Raw genomic sequence first — 19,837 nt, 5'->3', positions numbered from 1 at the left:
GTATTGCACATTTTAAAATGGATATTTCACAATCACTTGATTTTGCATTCCGAATGACACGTTGGTTAAATACTTCATCAGATAAATTTTAAGTAAGCATTTGTATGATAAATACTTCAGAATTAAGTTGTTTATCCAAACACAGTAAATAATTCTCCCAGATATGAAATGAATGTCCCTCATTGTCTTGAGATTAAAGTTAAAGTGGAACTACTGCATAGAAGTCACTGACACAGGAATAGATTCAAACAGTCAGGCAGAAAAAATGCAACGGGCATGACTACACAAGCCTTTCCCAAAACTACAACAAAGAATTCCAAAGGTATCTGCAGTGCAGGTATACACAAATAATGGCAAATGTACACAGAAAAAGAATCAGTTACTATTATATACACACGTCCATTTCATTGAATTTTAACTGAGGAGACCATCTTTCTACAATCCCTCATTTGATAATTTCAAAAATTTCCCACTTCTTCATCAGGTATCACGGTTAAAAGAGAGTATTTTACTTTAAGTGATATCTTTCCCTTCTCCACGAAAAGCCTTGCCCCAGAAACAACCCAGTAGCCAGGAAAGTCTTGTGGCCCTCTTGTCATTTCAGTTGTGTCAACAAACCTTAGAAGTTTGGGTGACTGAGTAGGCACAGGAGGTCCCCCAGGATATAAAGCTGAGTTGATGTTCACATCAGACGGCCGTGGTGGCGGTGGCTTTTGTGGACCTGAGAAGTGAGTGCTGATCAATGTTGAGATTATTCCAGACTTCTGGGTCAAGCCAGGAGAACCATCCCATTGAGGTTCTTTGACCCTGGTTGCATGGACAACTTTAGAGAAATGAAGTCTTAGAAATAGAACTTTCTTAAGACCAGTATCTCCAACTTCGAAGTGAGCACCAGTCACAACAGCATGTTCATCATCTGATTGAACAGGAGCGGTGCAAACATGAGAGAAACTCTTCCACTGAACTTTCTCATAGTACTTACGTTCTGAAGAGTCATTGGATGCATTCCCATTAGGCTCATCCTGGAGTTGGAAGGTTTTGGGCAAAGAGGAGAGGTGCTGTAAATGGATTGCCAAACAGTTACTTCTCTTTCCTTCCAAATACAATCGAAGGCCTGTCACAGGCTTATTTCCCACGTCAACCTGTACATAAGTTGATCAAGTTTGTAATGCATTAGCAAACTTTTGATGACTAAACACAGAAACAGAAGACTCTTTATCAGATGTCATAACGGGTTACTATTTTCTGCAAAAACAATTTAAAAAATATCGGGTGCAAAAGTAAATGCTACAATTGTGACATGAAGCCCATAAACATAAAATCTAGTCATTATATTTTTAAATGAAATATGAAGTTTGTTCATCTATTCACACAATAATGTGGAAATATACACTCTTGAGATTGAAACTGTAAAATAATTCTTGAAGGTTTGAAAGATCTTTTTTACTCTCATTTTATATATAAGAAAATTGTAATGCAAAATACATGATAAATAAAGTAATCCTAAACACAATATAATCATGATAAATAGAGTACTTCTAGACATAATATAATCATGATAAATAAGGTAATCCTAAATACAATATAATCATGATAAATAAGATAACCCTAAACACAATATAATGACCATAAATAGGATAAATATTCTAACATACACTAGTTAAGGAGATCATAACAGGAAAAAGGAAAAACCAAATCATGCTTGTAATGTTAATAATTTTCACTTTTGGCTAAAATATCCAATTACATAAATGAGATGGTGATTTTAACTCGATAATAAATGTCATCCATCCCTCCCCAACACACATAAAAGCAAAGATACACACATAAGAGGATATATTGTACTCCTCGTCTTTTGAGAACAACAGTACAAATTTACCCAAAAAAATCAGCAAAGTATCCAAAGATAAGCACAAATGGCATAATACAAAGCAGATTATAACCCGAACTTTAAGGTTATATTTCTTCTTGTAAAAGAAGGCTATATTTCTTTAGTTTCAAATATCTCTATTGGTGGATTAGACAAAAATGAAAAAGCGGAAAAAATATTATTTTATTACTATAATTCTGCAAAATTGCAATGTCTTGATGACACAAAGAAACTGACCAAATGCTCATATTTATACTGACACTCTACGTCCAGTACAAGAGCAACTAGAACAAACCTAGAACGGCAGCACTTCTAAAACAACAAGAATCCTAATATCCTCATTTTCTCAATTTTAAAATTAAAGAAAACAGAAATAGATTGCATTTTCCTTGTTATGGTTGTATAAATGAGGAGGGGGAGGGACATGTATTAAAATATCCATTCACATTTATTGAAGATAAGTTGTAGAAATCATAGAGCCAAAGATAACAACAAACCAACTAGATACAAAAAGTTCAACATAAATCTGGTAGCATTACCGGTGTTGTATTTACATAGAGCTTAGGACCCAGGAAACTGAACTGTAGAGATGCAGTATTTTGAGGCTTCCTTTCAGGACCAAGGGCAAGCTCACCAAATACAGGGGCCCATTGCCTTGGAAGCTGGAACTCCAAAAATTGATGTAGTTCATCTATTGGTGGTTTATCTGCAGTCAAGTTACATATGATGACTTGCATTTTATTAAAAAAGACATGTTTTTAACCTCCAATGCAAGGATTACATTTGTGCATATATTTAGATCATCTCCGATAGCATACAAAACTATAATTACAATCAGCAATTTTCTGATAATCAGTCCTGATGAATTCAGACAAAAAAATGACAAAATGTATAAGATCTTCACAAAGAATCTGAATTTAGTCTATACTCCTATGCAGCATAATAGGACAAAATATATTGAAAATGATAGACCCTTCGATAACAGAAAAGTTGGAGGGAGATCTGGTGTGCATGTCCTATGCTTCATTAAAGCACCAATAGGTTGATGTTCTCACAAAGGGGCTAAACAGCTTGGGTCTCAAGATCTTATAGCCTAACTAGGAATAGAAGACATCTATTTAACACTTGTTTGACAAATTAGAACTAATTGACATTAAGCAAAGTTGACTGATAGATATAGAACTTGCAATCTAAGAAATGAGACAAGTAATGTGGGACTTCCCAATACTCCCTTCACAAATGTCTGCCAAACCAAAATATACAATTACGAAGATGAGTTACAGGTTGTGGTACCATGTTGAATTTCATCCTAACAAATTGGAATTTCATCCTAACAAATTGGAACTATATGAAATTGTCTAACATATATATAAGTCGTATCCCAAGAATTGAGACAGACAATGTGGTACTAAAACAACCCCCCCGGATGTCAGCCAAATCATGTGAACCTACAGGATAGACAATTACCAATACTCCCCTCCCACAAGAATTTAGACCGGCAATGCAGAACTTCTGAACACAGCCCTTCCACATATGTATGCCAAATCATGCTAGCCTACCAAAATAGTCCATTACCAATTGGCATTAGGCAAACAGATATACAAGTCACACCCCAAGAATTAAGGGGGGTGATGCGAGACTTTCCAACATCTTAACATCCCCTCCCACCCCAAGATGTAGGTGTGTAAACATTAATATAATTATTAGGAAAATAAACTAAAAATCCTTTAAATTTGGGGATTCACATAGAAAACTAATTTGGTGGCTTTTTATTCCTTTCACTAGACTGATTATGTTCCTTCTCTGCTCTGAGTATCATGCTATCTATTTTTTGATGTATCATCTTATTGAATCAAGAAGATTTTGTTCTTCCATTGAGGCATTACAATGGTGTAGGATGGGAGCGAGTTTGATTATCTTATCCTTGTCTCTGAAGTAAAAATGCATTCTCATTCTTATAGTCAATAGGTATAAATTTTTTGTTTCATCCTCATTTGCATCCCCATCGACTAACAGGTATACTTGTATCCACCTCCTTACTGTTTCAAATATTAATTAAGCAACTCTTTTTTTACAAAAGAATAAAAATCCTAGCAAAAGAAGCATGATATTATAAAACATTCAATGTCAAAAGAGCACACAATCCAAGGGTTTATGCGATTAAACACTTAAAATTAAGAGTCGAATATTCTAATATGAAAAAAGAAAAAAAATATTAAAAAGAAGAAGAAATAATAAAATATGTGCCCTAAAATCAATTTGATTTAATGAAATTGAAGTTTGTGTTTCGTGAAATGCAAAACATCATTTGAACGAAAATGCATGAATGAAAAAATGTGTAATAAAGGTTGTGATAAAAAAGATGTACCCTAAGGATCAAAATAAACTTTGTGAATATTGAATAAGTCAAACAATAATTGAGAATAAATGAAAAATTGTGTAGCAAAAGAAAGAAAGAAAGAAGGGTTTACCAAATGATATGAAACTAAGGACAAGAAAAACTAAGGTCAATAGAGAAAGTAAAGATAATTTTTTTAGGTTACCTAAAACTAAGTGTTTTAGTAATTTAAAATGGGGATGAGTATAAATGTTCGGGAATGAGATGGATATATACATACTCATCCCCATACCCAATTTCAAAAATCAGATATTACTCATATCCATAATCGCTCAATGTGGGCATTGTCCATCAAAATCAGGATCGTTTCAAATAATACTCAAGAGGGACAAGTTTATTTGTCATCCCTACTTCCATTGTAGTTTTTCTTCATAGTAACTAATGTTCACCACCTGGACCCCATTTTAACTAAAGTTGCTTGATTATCTGCATAACATGTATTGCATTACTGAAAAGCATAATTATATATCAATCTTGGTCAGCCATGCATAGCAACTAATCCCAAAAGCTCTATATATATGGAGGTGACTGATTCTGACTTTTTACATATGATTAAATAACTTATACCATGTGCATATAAATGCTAAAAAATTTAAAGTTACACAAGATTCATGATATATTCATAATAAACAATAAAAGGTCATAAGTTTAAGAAAAACATACAAGTAAATAAGATAGGTCAAGGAAACAAACAAAATCTAAATGCATATTTATATTTCAAAATTTCAAATACAAGACATATTAAACATTCATAAGAAGTGAGAGTGGGTGTTGCACATATAAAGAAAACATAGATGGTTGGGGATTCAGAACTCACAATTAAGATGACTCAGAGTTCAAAATAGAGAAAAGAAGAGAAGGTGAGTGACCGAAGATATATTGCTGGAAATAGGTGGGTGTTAGTTAAACAGTGTGGGTGTCTCGTAGTAAATAAAAGCATGGGAAACTGCATCCATTAGTGATTTTTAAAAATTTTAAAGAGGAAGGCAATCTCAACTTTGCCCCCAAAATTCCCAAAATGCTGCTATTTTGAGGGCCAGAATGGATTGCTAAAAATGCCTCACTCTACAGCTTCTATTTTGACTGCCATTGCAAAACTCACTGCAATTCAAAACAGTGGTGGCACATGACATCACCACAAGGCTATGGCGCACCACTGATAACTATGCTAAAGAGAAATTACGAGTTTTTCTAACAAATCAAAACAGATCACATCTAAGTAAAATTTAAAGTTAAATATAAAAATGGCTAAAGGAGTCACACTTAGCTGCTTACATCGTAAATAGAGGTTCATTGCATGAGTTAAATATCCACTTCCATTTATTCCACCAAGTAGAGATGTAATTGGTACAAATGACATTGATATCACATCAGGTTGAGACAAAACAGTTTGGCACCAATCACTATGAGATAAAGATTTTTTCCCATTTCCACCTTTCCTCTTGCACATGAACTTGATATCCTGCACCTATATTGTTTAATGAAAAGAGAAAAGAAATAAGAATAATTACTGTGTGATCTTTGTATTATTTATTTATTTTTACCAGTGGACCAAGAGGACATCGATACTGAAAAGGGAATCAATTTGATGACTACCTTGGCTGGAACCATTAAATCAACTATGCATCGAGGCAAAAACAACAAAATTCAGATGCTAAAATGCTGGTAGTATTCAACATGAAAATACTGGGTTGAACATACAATTTCAAAGATTAAATATCTAGAACAAAATGACACAAATAATTATGGATTAATAAAATTCTAAAAGAGATAGAACAGGAGAAGTCTCTTTAGTAACAATATTAAAATTTGCATCAGAAAACACGTGAAATTTTAAAAAATAAAGTTGAACAAACAAGTCGATCAGCTATATGTTACACAGCAATTTAAATTTTAAAAAAATAGGAAAGGAATCTGGTAGTAAGCCCAAACCGATACGAGATACCTGAAGGATCCTAAACCTAGCATAAATTCAATTTTTAAAATAAAACGTATTTACCTCTGATTCATAGTAGGAACCAGCTTGAATATCCATAAAACCTAGAGCATTGTCCTGCATAGGTCAATGTAATATTTTCTTCAGAAAAAAAAAAATCAATGTTAATAAATGAACTGACTTTACCACAAATAAATGGTATCTAACCCTATATCCCACAGGATGGTCCTTAGAATTTCTTTATTTTCATTTGATCTGTTTTTCTTATTTTGGTGATTCTTCAGTCTTAATAGCAAATATATTATACTTTCATTGTTACTCCTGATTTTAAAAAATTCATCGGAGGACACAAAATGAAACATTTTATGTTTCTTTCTAAACTACCACTTAAAATGTAAAGCGTTTCAATGCACGATTTCTTTAACTTCTGAGTTAGGACATAATACAGGATGTCAAAAGTGACTTATTACCAAAATATTCTAGTCTTTTACTGGAAATATATATTTACATTAGTAAAGGAATTTAATATCCTTTTTGTTAAAGACGAGGATAATCATGTTATCTACCATTAGACATATCCTACAATCTAAAGATCAATATCACCTGAATATAAGCTTTATAATTTTAAAAATTTTAAAAGCTTCTACACACTCAATGAAACTGGCCAATATTTACAAAATCAAAACAACTTTTTTCCTACTAAGTGGAGTCTTAGTTTTAGTTGTACGAATCCTCTTAGAAAGTGGACTTTAAGTCCATCTCCAACAAATCCAACATTGCTATTGTATTCTTTGACTGAATCTTTCGAAAGCCACATGAACACAAGGGTTTTTTATGGTTTCTCATAAGACTTATTCTCATCTTCCATTGTCACTATTTATTCGGCCATTCTCCATGTGATCAATTTTTCTTACAGGACCTTCTATAGTTCTTCATCTCACATGACCAAACTGTCTTTGAAGAAATCATATCATGTTTCCTCAACAGGTGTTTTTCTCTCAAGATACACATTCCTAATTATATCTTTTGTTGTATGTTTAATACGAATGAAGGAGAAGGAGTGCAAGGGCAGAGTAGGAAAATCCACCAGGTTTATGAGAGGAAGAAGTGGAAACCCGTCACTTGGGGGCCCATATTCACACATCCTTACCTTACAAATTAATTTTGCAAGATTAAGTTAAACTCAACCCAAATTCTTATCAAAACCTACCCTATATCCCTTATTGGGTCACCTGTATTTCCCGTGCACGTAAGATGTCGATTAGAAATGTTGTCAAACTATTGGATATAATTGAGTAATAACCTACCTTCCAAGCCATCTTGTGAAACTAACTTAGACTTAAAGTTTACTTTCGAGGATGGTATCAAGGTCTATCCTATCAAAGTTTGTTGAGTGTATCATGTTATCCACTATTGAGTTTTATTAAACCACCATCCACAAATGAGGTATGTTGGAAATCCCACACTAACTAAATATATGGTCAAACTCAAATCTCCACCTCTAAATTCCACATCCTCGAAACACAAATCTTACAATCTCCATTTTTTCATCTCCATCCAAGACATGATTCCATCTTTCAACTCCCTCTATCATACAAAAAACAGCATACCCTAATTGTAAAATGGTGTAACCTTATAGAATTTACAAAAAATTGATGAGAATAAAAATAAAATTGAACTAGAAAAACTTCAAACCTTTGCCTTTTCATTAACCCTCCCACCAACGAAGAATTCATCTGCCATGTCCTTCAACTTTTTCTGTACAACGGCAGGTTGGACAGTAGATGAGTACTGCTGCTTTGCATAGATTATATCAGTTCCTCCTATTTTCACCCCAACTATAACATGAGTTCCATACTTCTCGATGAATCTGAAATGACCAGCTCAAATATGAGTAGCAACTCCAACATTGCAAGTGGATTTGTTAATTGAAATTAATGGAAAAGGAGCTAATATGTGTACAGTAAATTTGTCAGAGTTCCGACAGACTTAAGTTGGCATGTATGTATTGGCATACATTTATGAACAAGGTTATCAAACTCCATAGTTTATTCTTAAAATCTTATAAGTTTACGTCCAAGATAGAGAAAATAAGTTAACTTGCTATCGAACTCTTTCCTGATTAAACTCTATAAAGTCATGATGAATTAGCATAAAATCTCAAGTCAATAACCCAATCAAAAAGTTTGAAATCAGAAGCAATTTTTTTCCCACCTTTTAGCCAAGAAAGACAGTATTTTATTTACTTATAAAATTTGAAGAAATTATCTTATTTTTTAATTGTTTTCACATTAAGAACTTGATTTTATGAATTTATATATGATTTAGTCATAGATGTAGTTTAATCTTATTTAGCTCTAACGTATTATCACACTTTATTATCGTGAGTTGCTACTTTTTTTTATTATGATACGGAAATGTTGAATTATTGTTGTATTAAGAGTATTATGTTATGTATCTGATCATTAATAGATTTGTTAATGTTTTATATCAAGAAAACTCTTGCGAATTTCCCAATTGAATCTACAAGTTGAGTTTATCAAAGCTCCATGAGTTCATGAAAAGTCTGGAGTCTGACAATCTACGAGACTTTGAGCTAGGTATAGTTAGCTTTTTCTGCACAAGTATTGAACACATCAACTATGCATAATTCTATATTTTGCTGAATCAAGGAAGTACCTTGTCAAGGCAGCCGGATCCCAGGATGAAGGAACAGCTCGTTTGACATGATCTTGAAGAACTAGCTGTGCCCTCTCAAATGCAATGTTGTAGAGTGTGATGGATACACCATCAAAAGCAAGAGTCTTGGTATCGGCAGCATCCTTTTGCCAAACTGATGTAAACCCAAATGCAACATTGAAATGGCCCGTTGGAATCTTACCAGACAGAGACAACTCCTGGTTGAACTGCTCTGACATCTAAAACGAAGTACAACATAGTGTTAAAGAAATCCTCCACTTGTCAACAACAACAAAGTATCCATCAACCTCTAAAACAAACATGATATCATCACACATTAACTTTCTCTTCCATATCATATCTAACTACTTTTCTTCTTATCTATCTAGTCATTTTTCATCACATAACTTATCACATCCACACTTTCTCTTCTATTTTATTTTTCTTTTTATCTCTCGTTTCCTCCCATCCATATGCCCTAGAAAAATGGGGCGTGCATTCACCAATTTCCAAATAAAAACAGAGAAAATTGTTTTTTGATTAAAAGGAAAACCAGTCCAACACGGACAAAAACAACTTGTGCCATTTGGCAATATTCACAAACAGCTCCCCAGCTATAAGACATGCCATGATGTCAAATCTGTGATTGAAGTTAATTTGAAGACACATCGTTCCATTATTTCCAATTAATTTTAAAATAAACAAAACCTTCCTCTCCACCCACATTAATAAGCTTCAAACTTGGTTACCAAAACGAAACCTTGTACTCAAACCAAAACAATCATTTTTCTACACAACCAACTTCAAGCTTGGTTAGCAGAAAAAAACCTTTCGCTTAAAACCCGTGCTAAAAGTCAAAAAGAACTTTTCTTTCCCGAAGGAATATTTATTTATATATATAAAAACTCAATATTTACTATTTTGAAGTAACTTAAAACTAGTTACCAATGTTTTAGCTTGTGGGGTTGAGAAAATAGTTATTGTACCTGCTGAAAAGAGAGAACATCGGAGCACAGTCTCATGCGGTCGCCTTTATCACACTTGATGGATTTGGGGACATTAGGGATAGAAATCCGAGGAGGGAGTTCCACAGTTCGGAGGTTGTCATCGTCCATAGCGATGAGTCTGGAATGATTCTTGCAGAATTTGAGCCTGAGATCGTTGGTAAGATCATATCCCAACCCAATGACCCTTATGGCGTCTTCCGCCGCCACCCCCTTCTTTCTCCCGGGCAGCATCTCTTCAAGCGCTCATCACCCAAAACAAAGTGAATGAAATTGGTAGGCTGTGGGAATGGAATTTGGGCAGAAGTGAGAAAGGGAAAAGCAATGAATGGAGTTCACGAGAATTGGAATTGCGAATAGTGAGAGAGATTTTAAGGTGGCTGTTTGATAATGTCTACAGTCAAAGGAGACGTAGTATTATTATTATACTTCCCTTGCCTTCTATTTGTGTTGTTATGTTATGTCTTTTCCTCGATATCTTTATGCTACAAGACTGGTCAAACTAGTCACCCTTTTCTAACTTTCTTAACCCCTTTTCCACCTTTCCATTTTATCTCATTCCATCCCAAAAATCTCATTCCAATAACATTCAATTAGCAATCAACTTGCAAAATATACTTGAAAGTTTCCATTTTTCTCAAACCTTGCACACAGTCATCATTGACGTGAATTTTCAACTTTAACCAAAACCATAAGTAAACTGATTTTTATACCTGGTCATGGCTTAAGTCGCATTGCAGGAGTTTAGAAAAGAAGGTGAACAATAAAGTCAAAGAAAGAAAAAAAATTGTTTGCAAACAAATAATTTACCCAAGAACTTGTTTAGAACAAAAGCATTGTACATACACATAGGTTCGGTGCAAAAGAAATCCAATTTGGAATTATAAAACTAAAAGTAGAAGCATATAATTTTCTTTGATAATACTATTAAACCCCATAGAGTTTAATGTCAACTTTGCAACTAGTTTTCTTTCATTGGTGGGTTTTGTGCATAGGATTCACACCATAAAATATAAATACATTGTAGGGTTCTTTTACATACAAATCACATGGAAATTAGAATTTTTTTTTTTTTTTCAATTGTTATACTTTTGATTGAAAAGTGTAACGTTAAATAGGATTGTCGTTCTTATTTGACGTATGTGTCCGAGGATTTCCCTACTAAATAATTCCGACACGTATGTTAAAAAACATGAAACAAATATTTCATATTAAATAAAATTAAAACCCAGATTAGGTTCCTACCCTTTTCCTCATAAGTATTTTTTAAATTAGAAATAATTTAATGTGGTGATTTTGGTCTATAACAATTTGAACTTTAATTTATTAAGCTTTTAAAAGACCAGCCAATTCATTATTTAAAAAAAAAAAAGAGTAGAAGTGATTGTATAAAGAATTGAATTTATATTTTTAGTGGGAAATAAAAGTAGTATTATTGTAAAGCAATTTCATGATGATTTGAATAAATGTATCCCAGAGTGGTTGGTAATGAAAGGATGTATACAGCCAACTTTCGTTTCTAGAAAAGTCAAAGTTCGAGTACGGCTGCTATGCCTCATTTCATCAATCAACACATGCCTTAATAAATATAATAATGATAATAACTCATACAAGATGGTTAAATATTACTTAATCTTTTTTTATTATTGACAAAATTATATAAATCAATATGTTTCTATCCTTACGATTGGACCAAAATAGTTTTAATTATTACAAAACAGAATTAAGAGTTATTGGACTGCAATTGAATCTTAATTAAGGAATTTCTAATTTTAGGCACACAATTAACATTATATATAGAAGTTAAAGGTAAGAAGTATGTGAGTTCATTTATTGCACATTTAATACGATTGTCTAATTCTCAAAGGAACGAATTAACTGATTTTGGTATCGGAAGACCTTTGACAGATATCTTCTCGGACGGACTTAGACGAAAGAAAATGAACAGAACAATCAACACATAAGAGAAATTGTGAAGAAATTAGGTGACTCTACCTCACACCAAAACACTTATGAACCTAATTTTAAAATTCAATAAATAAATATATTATTTCAATATTTCTATTGATAATATGATCATTTTATCGTATAATGACTTGTTTGATGTGAATTGATGTTGATGGTGGGGTTAATCCAGTTCAACCTATGGATTTGTTTGGTGGGAATCCAAATTGAATATTAGAAAAAGCTCAATTGAATGCAAGTAGTAATTTGATTTCAAACCAGTTAGTGGTGTGATTCTAATGCAAGTATTATAAGTTTTTCAAATTTTTTTCTTCCACTTTATGAGAAATACTCGTTAAACATATTTTGTATTTGGTATGAGGTTGATTCTTCTTGTGTTTATATAAGTTTTAGTACATTAAATGTTTTTTTATAAAGTATTGATTTGATATATTAATTAAGTGTTTTTATCAAGTGTTTGATATGCATAACATTTTTATCAACACATGCTAGAAAATACTTAATATCAAACAATTTTTTTTTAATTACGTATACTCCTTTTTGTTTATTCAATGGACAATGCATATGCAGTTATACATCTTGGATGACTTATGTATTAAACATTGCTTACACATATTGGGATACATTAAATAAAAAAGTCGATAATTTATTTAATATTATCACAACTTTTAAATTTAAAAATTGTTAAATTTTACTTGTATATTTTCAGTTCATTTTACAAAAATAATGTGAGACACGAACTCTTCTCTCAACTTACTTAAAGTCAATAACTATTTTTAAGTCAAATATACACCAATTATGCAAAAAAAAGTACAAAAATAGAAGATGAAAGGAGAAAGTAAATAAAATCTAGGAAGGAAAAAACAAAAAGAGGATAGAGAAATTTTTTACATGCGAGTTATGTTGTCCATAACTTTATTCTCACTATATATGAAAGGAGATTTCCTTCATCATGCATTTTCTTAGATTCACATACTAATTTTTTCTATGAGAGATAAAGAAATGACAACAAAAACAAAACTATAAGTGTTGTAATAATTAAATAAAAGAAACTAAAAGGAGTAAAGTAAATGCAAATATATTAAGATAAAAGAACATCAAAGATAGATGAAATTCTTCATAAGGTTTTATAGTTTGCTCTTTTTACTAAACACAACAAAATTAGATAAGACTAACTCAATAAATTATTATTGTCAAAGTGAATCTATATTGAGTAATTCATCAAACATAGCCAAATTAATACAAAATTCCTTGTTGGAAAACTATCATTGGTTATTGAAGTTGTAATATCATTTGTAACTATTGTCAATGTGACAAACAAAAATTTGATGGAAGGATTAATTTTGATTTGTGATTAGTTCAAGTCAAAGATGTGTCGATACAATCTATTACACAATACACATTGAAAGGAACACATACATTATTGATATTGATATTAGTGTAGGGTGTGTGATGATTGCCCACGAGCATTGATTTTTATGTAGGTGTGTTGTGAAAGAAAATTCTTAAAATTATTTAATTCCAAGTAAGTATACTATATATGATAGAGTATGAATGATTATTAGTGTAGACTATGAAGATAAAATAGAAATATGTATTTGTTTTAATCATGATAAAGATTTTTTGGTTGAGAAAAATAATATATCTTAAAAGTCTCATGCCACTTACGATAAGTCATCGAGTGAGTGATAGTAAGTTTATAATAAACTTAAAGTCTATAATATTTAAACACCGAATAAAAACATTTTAAATTTATATTTAACTTTTCTTATGTTTTCATAGTAGAGTTTTATGAGATTTGGTTTAAATTTTTGTTTTTTTGAAATAAAAGGAAATGGAAAGATAATGTGTGATAAAAGTTTCACGTAATATTATTCTTCTTCTCCAATTTTGGAATTTCGAGTTATATATTAATTTTTTTTCTCTTATTTATTTATTATTAAGGTAATTTTCGATAATAAAAACATTCATCGTATATATTTTTTTCCATCACAAAATATCTTTTACACATTTATGTTTACACATAACCAAAACCTATCATAAATTATTTTGAGCTTGAATCTAACACTTAGCAATATTAGATTTTCTTTTATTGCAACTTATTAAGATAACTTTATTTGTCTATTGGATTTTGTTTAATAATCATTAAGTATATCAAATTCTAATAGTTGTATGATACTTTTTTTGCTGGGTATCAAATGTATACTCTCTAATGTTTATGGTATGTCTAAAAATGGTACTCATGATACTTCTGGATATTGGGGATGTGTTCATCACAATTATCCGAATCAAAAATAAAAATTAAATATTGTTGGATTTGATTTGATTTTAATTTAATATAAAACATAAATAACAATAAAATAATATCACAGTTTAGTTTGGATCGTTTTTGTTACAATAAGATTGTAAAACGTTTCAAAAAAAAAGTTATATGCCATTATTATATTTATAATTTAAATTTCATCTCATATTCAAGTGCGTAATAATTAAATAAATATGAATATATTATAAATAAATTTTCAGAAATATTATCTATATAATACCAAATTTAAATATAATAAACAGTTTGGTTTATTTTGATTTACTTTTCTATTTTCAATTAAAATTTAAATTTAACTGTAAAATGGTAAATCAGAAAAATCTAAGATAATTTTGATAGTTTTGGACATTTAGAAGGATTTTCAGATTTTTTTTTTATCGGTTTAGTTTTCAATATTTTAAAGTGAAACTGAAACTTGTTCATAAGTATTTTGTTTTCTGTCATAACCTTTTAACATTATTGATGTTATATTTATATTAAAGTTAAACTAGATTAGTAAGATGGAGTCAAGCCTCTGAGGCATTCTTAGACTCTTTCAAATTGCAATATGGTTCCATTGGTGTCTCATCATAAGTGTCTGCTTCCTTGCTACTTCCTACGGTTCTGAAAGCCAAATCAAAGGTCCCAGTTTCTGCTAAATAAGGATGAAACTTCTTACGAAGTTATTGTCTGTTAAAAACTGAGTCTTTGTCCGTGTTGACTTGGCTTGGTCTTAATCCAGTGTGTGATAGTTTCGTCTTATACTTCAACTTTTGCCTTGTTTGCTTGTTCTCTACCTTCAAATTTAGTAATGGCACCGAAAGTTTCCAGCTTGGAAGCAGCCCAGAAAGCCATAGACTCAATTGGGCTGGGTTTTGACATAACACAAGATATAGGATTTGACAACTGTAAGAAGGGTTCAAGGTTGATATTTGTGGATGAGAAACAGTGCCGTCTGCTTGAGATTCCTGGAGGAGGGATTTCAATTCCAAATGTCCCTAACTCTATCAAATGTGTCAGAGGGGAATCCATTAGAGTCTACTCAGAAGTGCTACCCTTGCAACAGGCATGCTAATCATGAATATGTTACCATTTTTATATGCTTCGGAAGTGTTATCAGCATACTGTAGTACGCTTTTTGTTTTATAATATATTCTTCATTATTAGCTGAAATTTGTTAAATGTTACGAAAATTTGTCGGTCTTACTTCTTGTTTAACCAATACTAGAGAATGCAATAGAAGGGTACGTTAGAAATAGAGTTGCTGTCATTGCAATGTCGTGTATACTTACATTAACCTTAAGGCAGATGTTACTTTGTGTGACCCTATGCTGTGTTTCAGATGTTGGAGCACTTCAACCAGGAAATGTGCCTTGGTGGACGNACTGCATCGGGTCATTTCTGTGCTTCATTTGGGTTATCCAGTCGAGGTATAAAGGATTTGACTTCTATCAAGTCTCTTGCTTATGATGGTTGGTTCATCAAACGCTATGCCATTGAATTAGAAAAGTATCATGGTGAACTCCTTGATCATGTCAAAGAAGCAGTGCCATCGTCGTGGGACCCTGATGCCTTGGCAAGGTAAGACTTTTGAGGCCTTGTAATAGTATGATGTAACAAGTTACTACTCCATGTATCAAGAAGTGTTTTTGGCCCAGAAATTATGAGCTTCTCTTGCATTGTTTACCGTTTCAACATATTTTTACGATCATGTTAGGTATTTTTAGTTCATTCATTACCACTCACCCAATTAATACTAGTTCAAGCCTTTATTTTTTTTGTTAATTTCAATCTATTTAGAGACTACATGTAATGCTTTGCTTCACCAGATATAATGCATCAAGTAGGAAAACAATGACTTTAATCACATCATAAATTTCAATCTGCATATTTCACAACTCTCCTCATGCTCTGCTGTGTTAATTCTTCTTCATCGTGTTATGAAGGGATGTCTTGAGTGAAACAAATTACATTGCATAACTGTAAGTTCAGAATGATAAATTTGTTATACTGATTCATGCAAGGTTTATAGAACGTTTTGGAACTCATGTCATAGTTGGGGTGAGCATGGGAGGGAAGGATGTTTTATATCTTAGACAAGAGGATACATCATATCTTGGACCTACTAGTATTCAGAAACTTTTGAAGGATACAGCTGACACAAAGTTCAAGGATTCTGCAGACAATCATTGCCAGGCTTCTGAAGACTTCAGTAAAGAAAAAGAGGTGTCATTGTACTTCTTTAATAACTTGATTTAGTCGTTCTGGAATTTTTAGTTGGAAATAGAAAATAAATATTATAATAGAGTGGTCAGATTGAAAGTTTACATAGTTTGATTCTTAGGTAAGAATTTGGGATTGGGAAAGTCCTTCCCCTTCCACTTCCCTTAAAAAAAAGGAACTAACAATGCATGTTTTGTGCTAAAGAGAGTACTTTCCCATAACAATAATTAATTTTTAAAAGTTGATTTTTGTTAGGGCAATTTCTTTTTAGTTGATGATTAACTTATAAGTAGTTTTTTAGTTAATTTATTTTCTTAACCTTCCTAACTCATGCATCAAGAATGCAGTTAGTGGCAACTTAAAACTGATTTCTGCTTTATATGTTATAATCTTTGTATGGTAAACTGTTACAAGAGTAACCAAATTTTCTTGCTTACGTATAGCATTATTCTTAAATTACATACGGAATTGCTTGTTCAACTTAAACAGATTCTTCCATGGGAATGATTATTCATTTTATGTATGTCTAGTAGCTTCACAGAATGCTTTGACCTTCCTTTAGTACCATACCATTAATTATCTCTTCTTATTCTTAAAATGAAATAACTCATCTTGAAATTTTAAATTCTATTTAGAATTCTAATGTTACTAATAATGTCACAGCAAAAATATTCATTCCCATTATAATGAAGAAATGTTTGCTCTGTTATGCTCCGTTAATACATTTGTGCCCAAGTCCCTCTCTTGCAATGCAACGGATGATACAAACAAAAAGGGTTTTAAATTTCCTAACCACATTGATTATTCATAAATTCTCTCAACTGGATTTGCAGAATCTCGTTATGATACATAGTAGGAGGGGTGGAAGCAATCAAGAGATGTATCATGATGAATGGTTGGGTACTATTGATTCAGAGCCTGACGTAATATCACTGTTCCTTCTCCCTCTGACATCCCTTTTGAGAAGCATCCGTGGAAGTGGATTTGTGAGCCATGCCATAAATCTTTATCTCCGTTGTAAGCAATTCTTTTATTTGTCTTGTTGCACAAATATTTCACTGTAGTGAGAATTTGCCCTTTCTACCTAAATTTCAGAAAATGACCATGTCATGAAAAATTCTTTTATCCACGGATAGGCTTGTTTACTTTTATATTGGTTTTCCATTTCTTTTTTTCGTCTTTTATCACAAGTGCCGCCTTATTTTTACTCGGTTTCTGGAAAACATTATCTCGACAACACAGTTCCGAAGTTAGTCTTTAAAGGGGACTCAATTCACCGCTTTCCTTTGTTTTGTCAAGCATACAAGTAAATTGAGTTTTTCTTTGATATTCTCTTTCTGAAACTGAATTAGCTGAACCTGGACATAAACTGTGATTGCTGAAACAGATAAACCTCCAATTGAAGACCTTCATCAGTTTTGTGAGTTTCAGCTACCAAGACAATGGGCACCTGTACTTAGTGAGATTCGCCTTGGTTCTCGATCGAAGCATCAAGAGAACACCTGGCTTAGATTCAGTATCTTGGGTCCCAAGCTTTACGTAAACACCATTCCAGTAAGTTTTCCATCTTACAGTTTTTATGTGCATTTTATGAGTTGAATGTTCCCATTCTTTCGGTGTTTAATAAACAGTGAGCAGAAAAAGTTTTACCTTATTCTGGTTTTTCTTTCGTTCTGTTACGAACATAAAGAAGGCACGAGTAGTTTCTCTACATATTTGTTGAATATGCACGATGTTGGTGTTTTGCTTTTTTGGACTCAGTTAATGTTATTGAATTATGTTAGAGGAGTGGCATTCTTATGCTAATATGACCCTTGTGGTAATAAACACCAACTCTGCATTTTACATACATATGGATATAGTAGAAGTACTAACGTACTAGAAAACATTGACAACTTAGGAGATCTACGGTTTCTATACATGATACAATAATGAATTTGATCATCTTGGTTCCTTTTCCTTCACTGCAGGTAGATGTAGGGAATAGACCAGTAGTTGGGCTAAGATTACAATTGGAAGGTAGAAGAAGCAACCGGTTGGCCATTCACCTGCAGCATCTGGCTTCTCTACCCAAGTCCTTACCACTTTCTGACAACGCAAATACTTACTTATCTTGTAACTCATATAACTGCAGCTGGCATAAGAAAGTTAAATGGAACTCTTTTTCATACGTGTGTACTGCTCCAGTTGAGTCAGATGATAGTGTTTCAATTGTGACAGGAGCTCAGTTACAAGTTGAAAAGAAGTGCCTCCTTCTGAGGCTGCGTTTCTCCAAAGTAATTGGTGCCATTCTGCAGAAGATACCTGAATGGGATCGGTCCTCCAGTCTTGACCAGTTTAGCATAAAGTCTGGGGGCATCTTAGCATTCATTTCCAGAGAGGGACAGAGGGGCCTTCCAAAGCCAGGTGATAAAACAATTAGTTCCAATACATATTCTTCTGTACGCCCTGCACCAGTTCACACACCAAAGCTTCAAAGATTTGTTGACACAACCGAAATGATGAGAGGACCAGAAGATACTCCTGGATATTGGGTTGTGTCTGGGGCAAAGCTTTCAGTTGATCATGGCAAAATATATCTCCGTGTTAAATATTCACTATTATCGTTTGTTATGTAAAGTGAAACTGAAGCCTTCACAGAAGTGCTTTAATGATCACTCTACCTTCCATTGAAGTTAAAGGTGTTTCCCTGGCTTCATAGTTAGCTGTTTTTTGTCATCCTTTGACCACAAATGGAAGTGAAGTGAACATTAAAGCACTTCTGTGAATCTTCATATTCACTTTGCACACCAAAGGAAAATAGTGAATACTTAACAAGCAGATATATTTTGTCCTGCTCAACAGAAAAGCCTTGTTCTGGAAACAACCTATCCGAATGAAAAAAATAATTTTATGTGATGTGGGAAGTTCTTAAAGGATATAGTAAGTATACGTATACGTATCAAATGGGATGAGTGTTTGTATAAAAAGGTGAAAGAAATGTATATCATATATGGGTGTTTCACTTAAGTAGCAGAATTTAATGTTTTAATCATAAGCTTTTATGATTTAATATAGTAACCATGAATCTGTTATTCACTCTTATTCTTTTATAGTAAAATCCTCACTTGATAATTCAGTCCTTGTATTATTTTTAAAATAATTACTGTAATTTGGTTTTAACCCACATGTTACCTAGTTATGTGATGGCATGTGCCTTTTTTTTAAGAAGCCAAATAACACTACAAATACAAAAACAAAAACCGACTCGTTACAGACAACCTAGGTGAGTTGCACCAACATGTCACGAATAATCCATTCCATGATTCATCCAAGTATCAATCATAACATTATATAAAAAATTATTTCTTATATCATTAAAATGGATATCATTTTTATCATACTATATTACCCAGATTGTTGCATGTCATACCAACTCCCATATATATTTTTTTCTGTGTTGTTAATGTTGACATCAGAAACC

At 32.4% G+C, this 19,837-nt stretch overlaps 2 protein-coding genes across 2 annotated transcripts; one reads left to right on the top strand and one right to left on the bottom strand.

Annotated features, from left to right (window-relative positions):
- Nucleotides 1–164: 164 nt before the first annotated feature.
- LOC106768804 (MACPF domain-containing protein At4g24290) lies at nt 165–10,367 on the bottom strand. Its single transcript, XM_014654132.2, has 7 exons — nt 9,870–10,367; nt 8,884–9,122; nt 7,900–8,074; nt 6,268–6,321; nt 5,544–5,736; nt 2,410–2,576; nt 165–1,142 (listed from the first exon to the last, which is right to left on the bottom strand). Exons 1-7 carry the CDS (start codon nt 10,119–10,121, stop codon nt 459–461), a joined length of 1,764 nt encoding a protein of 587 aa, XP_014509618.1. The 5' UTR covers nt 10,122–10,367; the 3' UTR covers nt 165–458.
- A 4,346-nt stretch (nt 10,368–14,713) lies between these two features.
- On the top strand, nt 14,714–19,426 carry LOC106766990 (MACPF domain-containing protein At4g24290). The gene is made up of 6 exons (XM_014651796.2): nt 14,714–15,217; nt 15,494–15,732; nt 16,176–16,377; nt 17,208–17,391; nt 17,762–17,928; nt 18,345–19,426. Exons 1-6 carry the CDS (start codon nt 14,963–14,965, stop codon nt 18,990–18,992), a joined length of 1,695 nt encoding a protein of 564 aa, XP_014507282.1. The 5' UTR covers nt 14,714–14,962; the 3' UTR covers nt 18,993–19,426.
- Nucleotides 19,427–19,837: the final 411 nt, after the last annotated feature.

This window comes from Vigna radiata, chromosome 7, assembly GCF_000741045.1.
Source record: "Vigna radiata var. radiata cultivar VC1973A chromosome 7, Vradiata_ver6, whole genome shotgun sequence".
Classification (NCBI taxonomy): Eukaryota; Viridiplantae; Streptophyta; class Magnoliopsida; order Fabales; family Fabaceae; genus Vigna; species Vigna radiata.
Note: the sequence above shows the minus strand (reverse complement) of the source record. Positions and strands in the feature narration are given on the sequence as shown.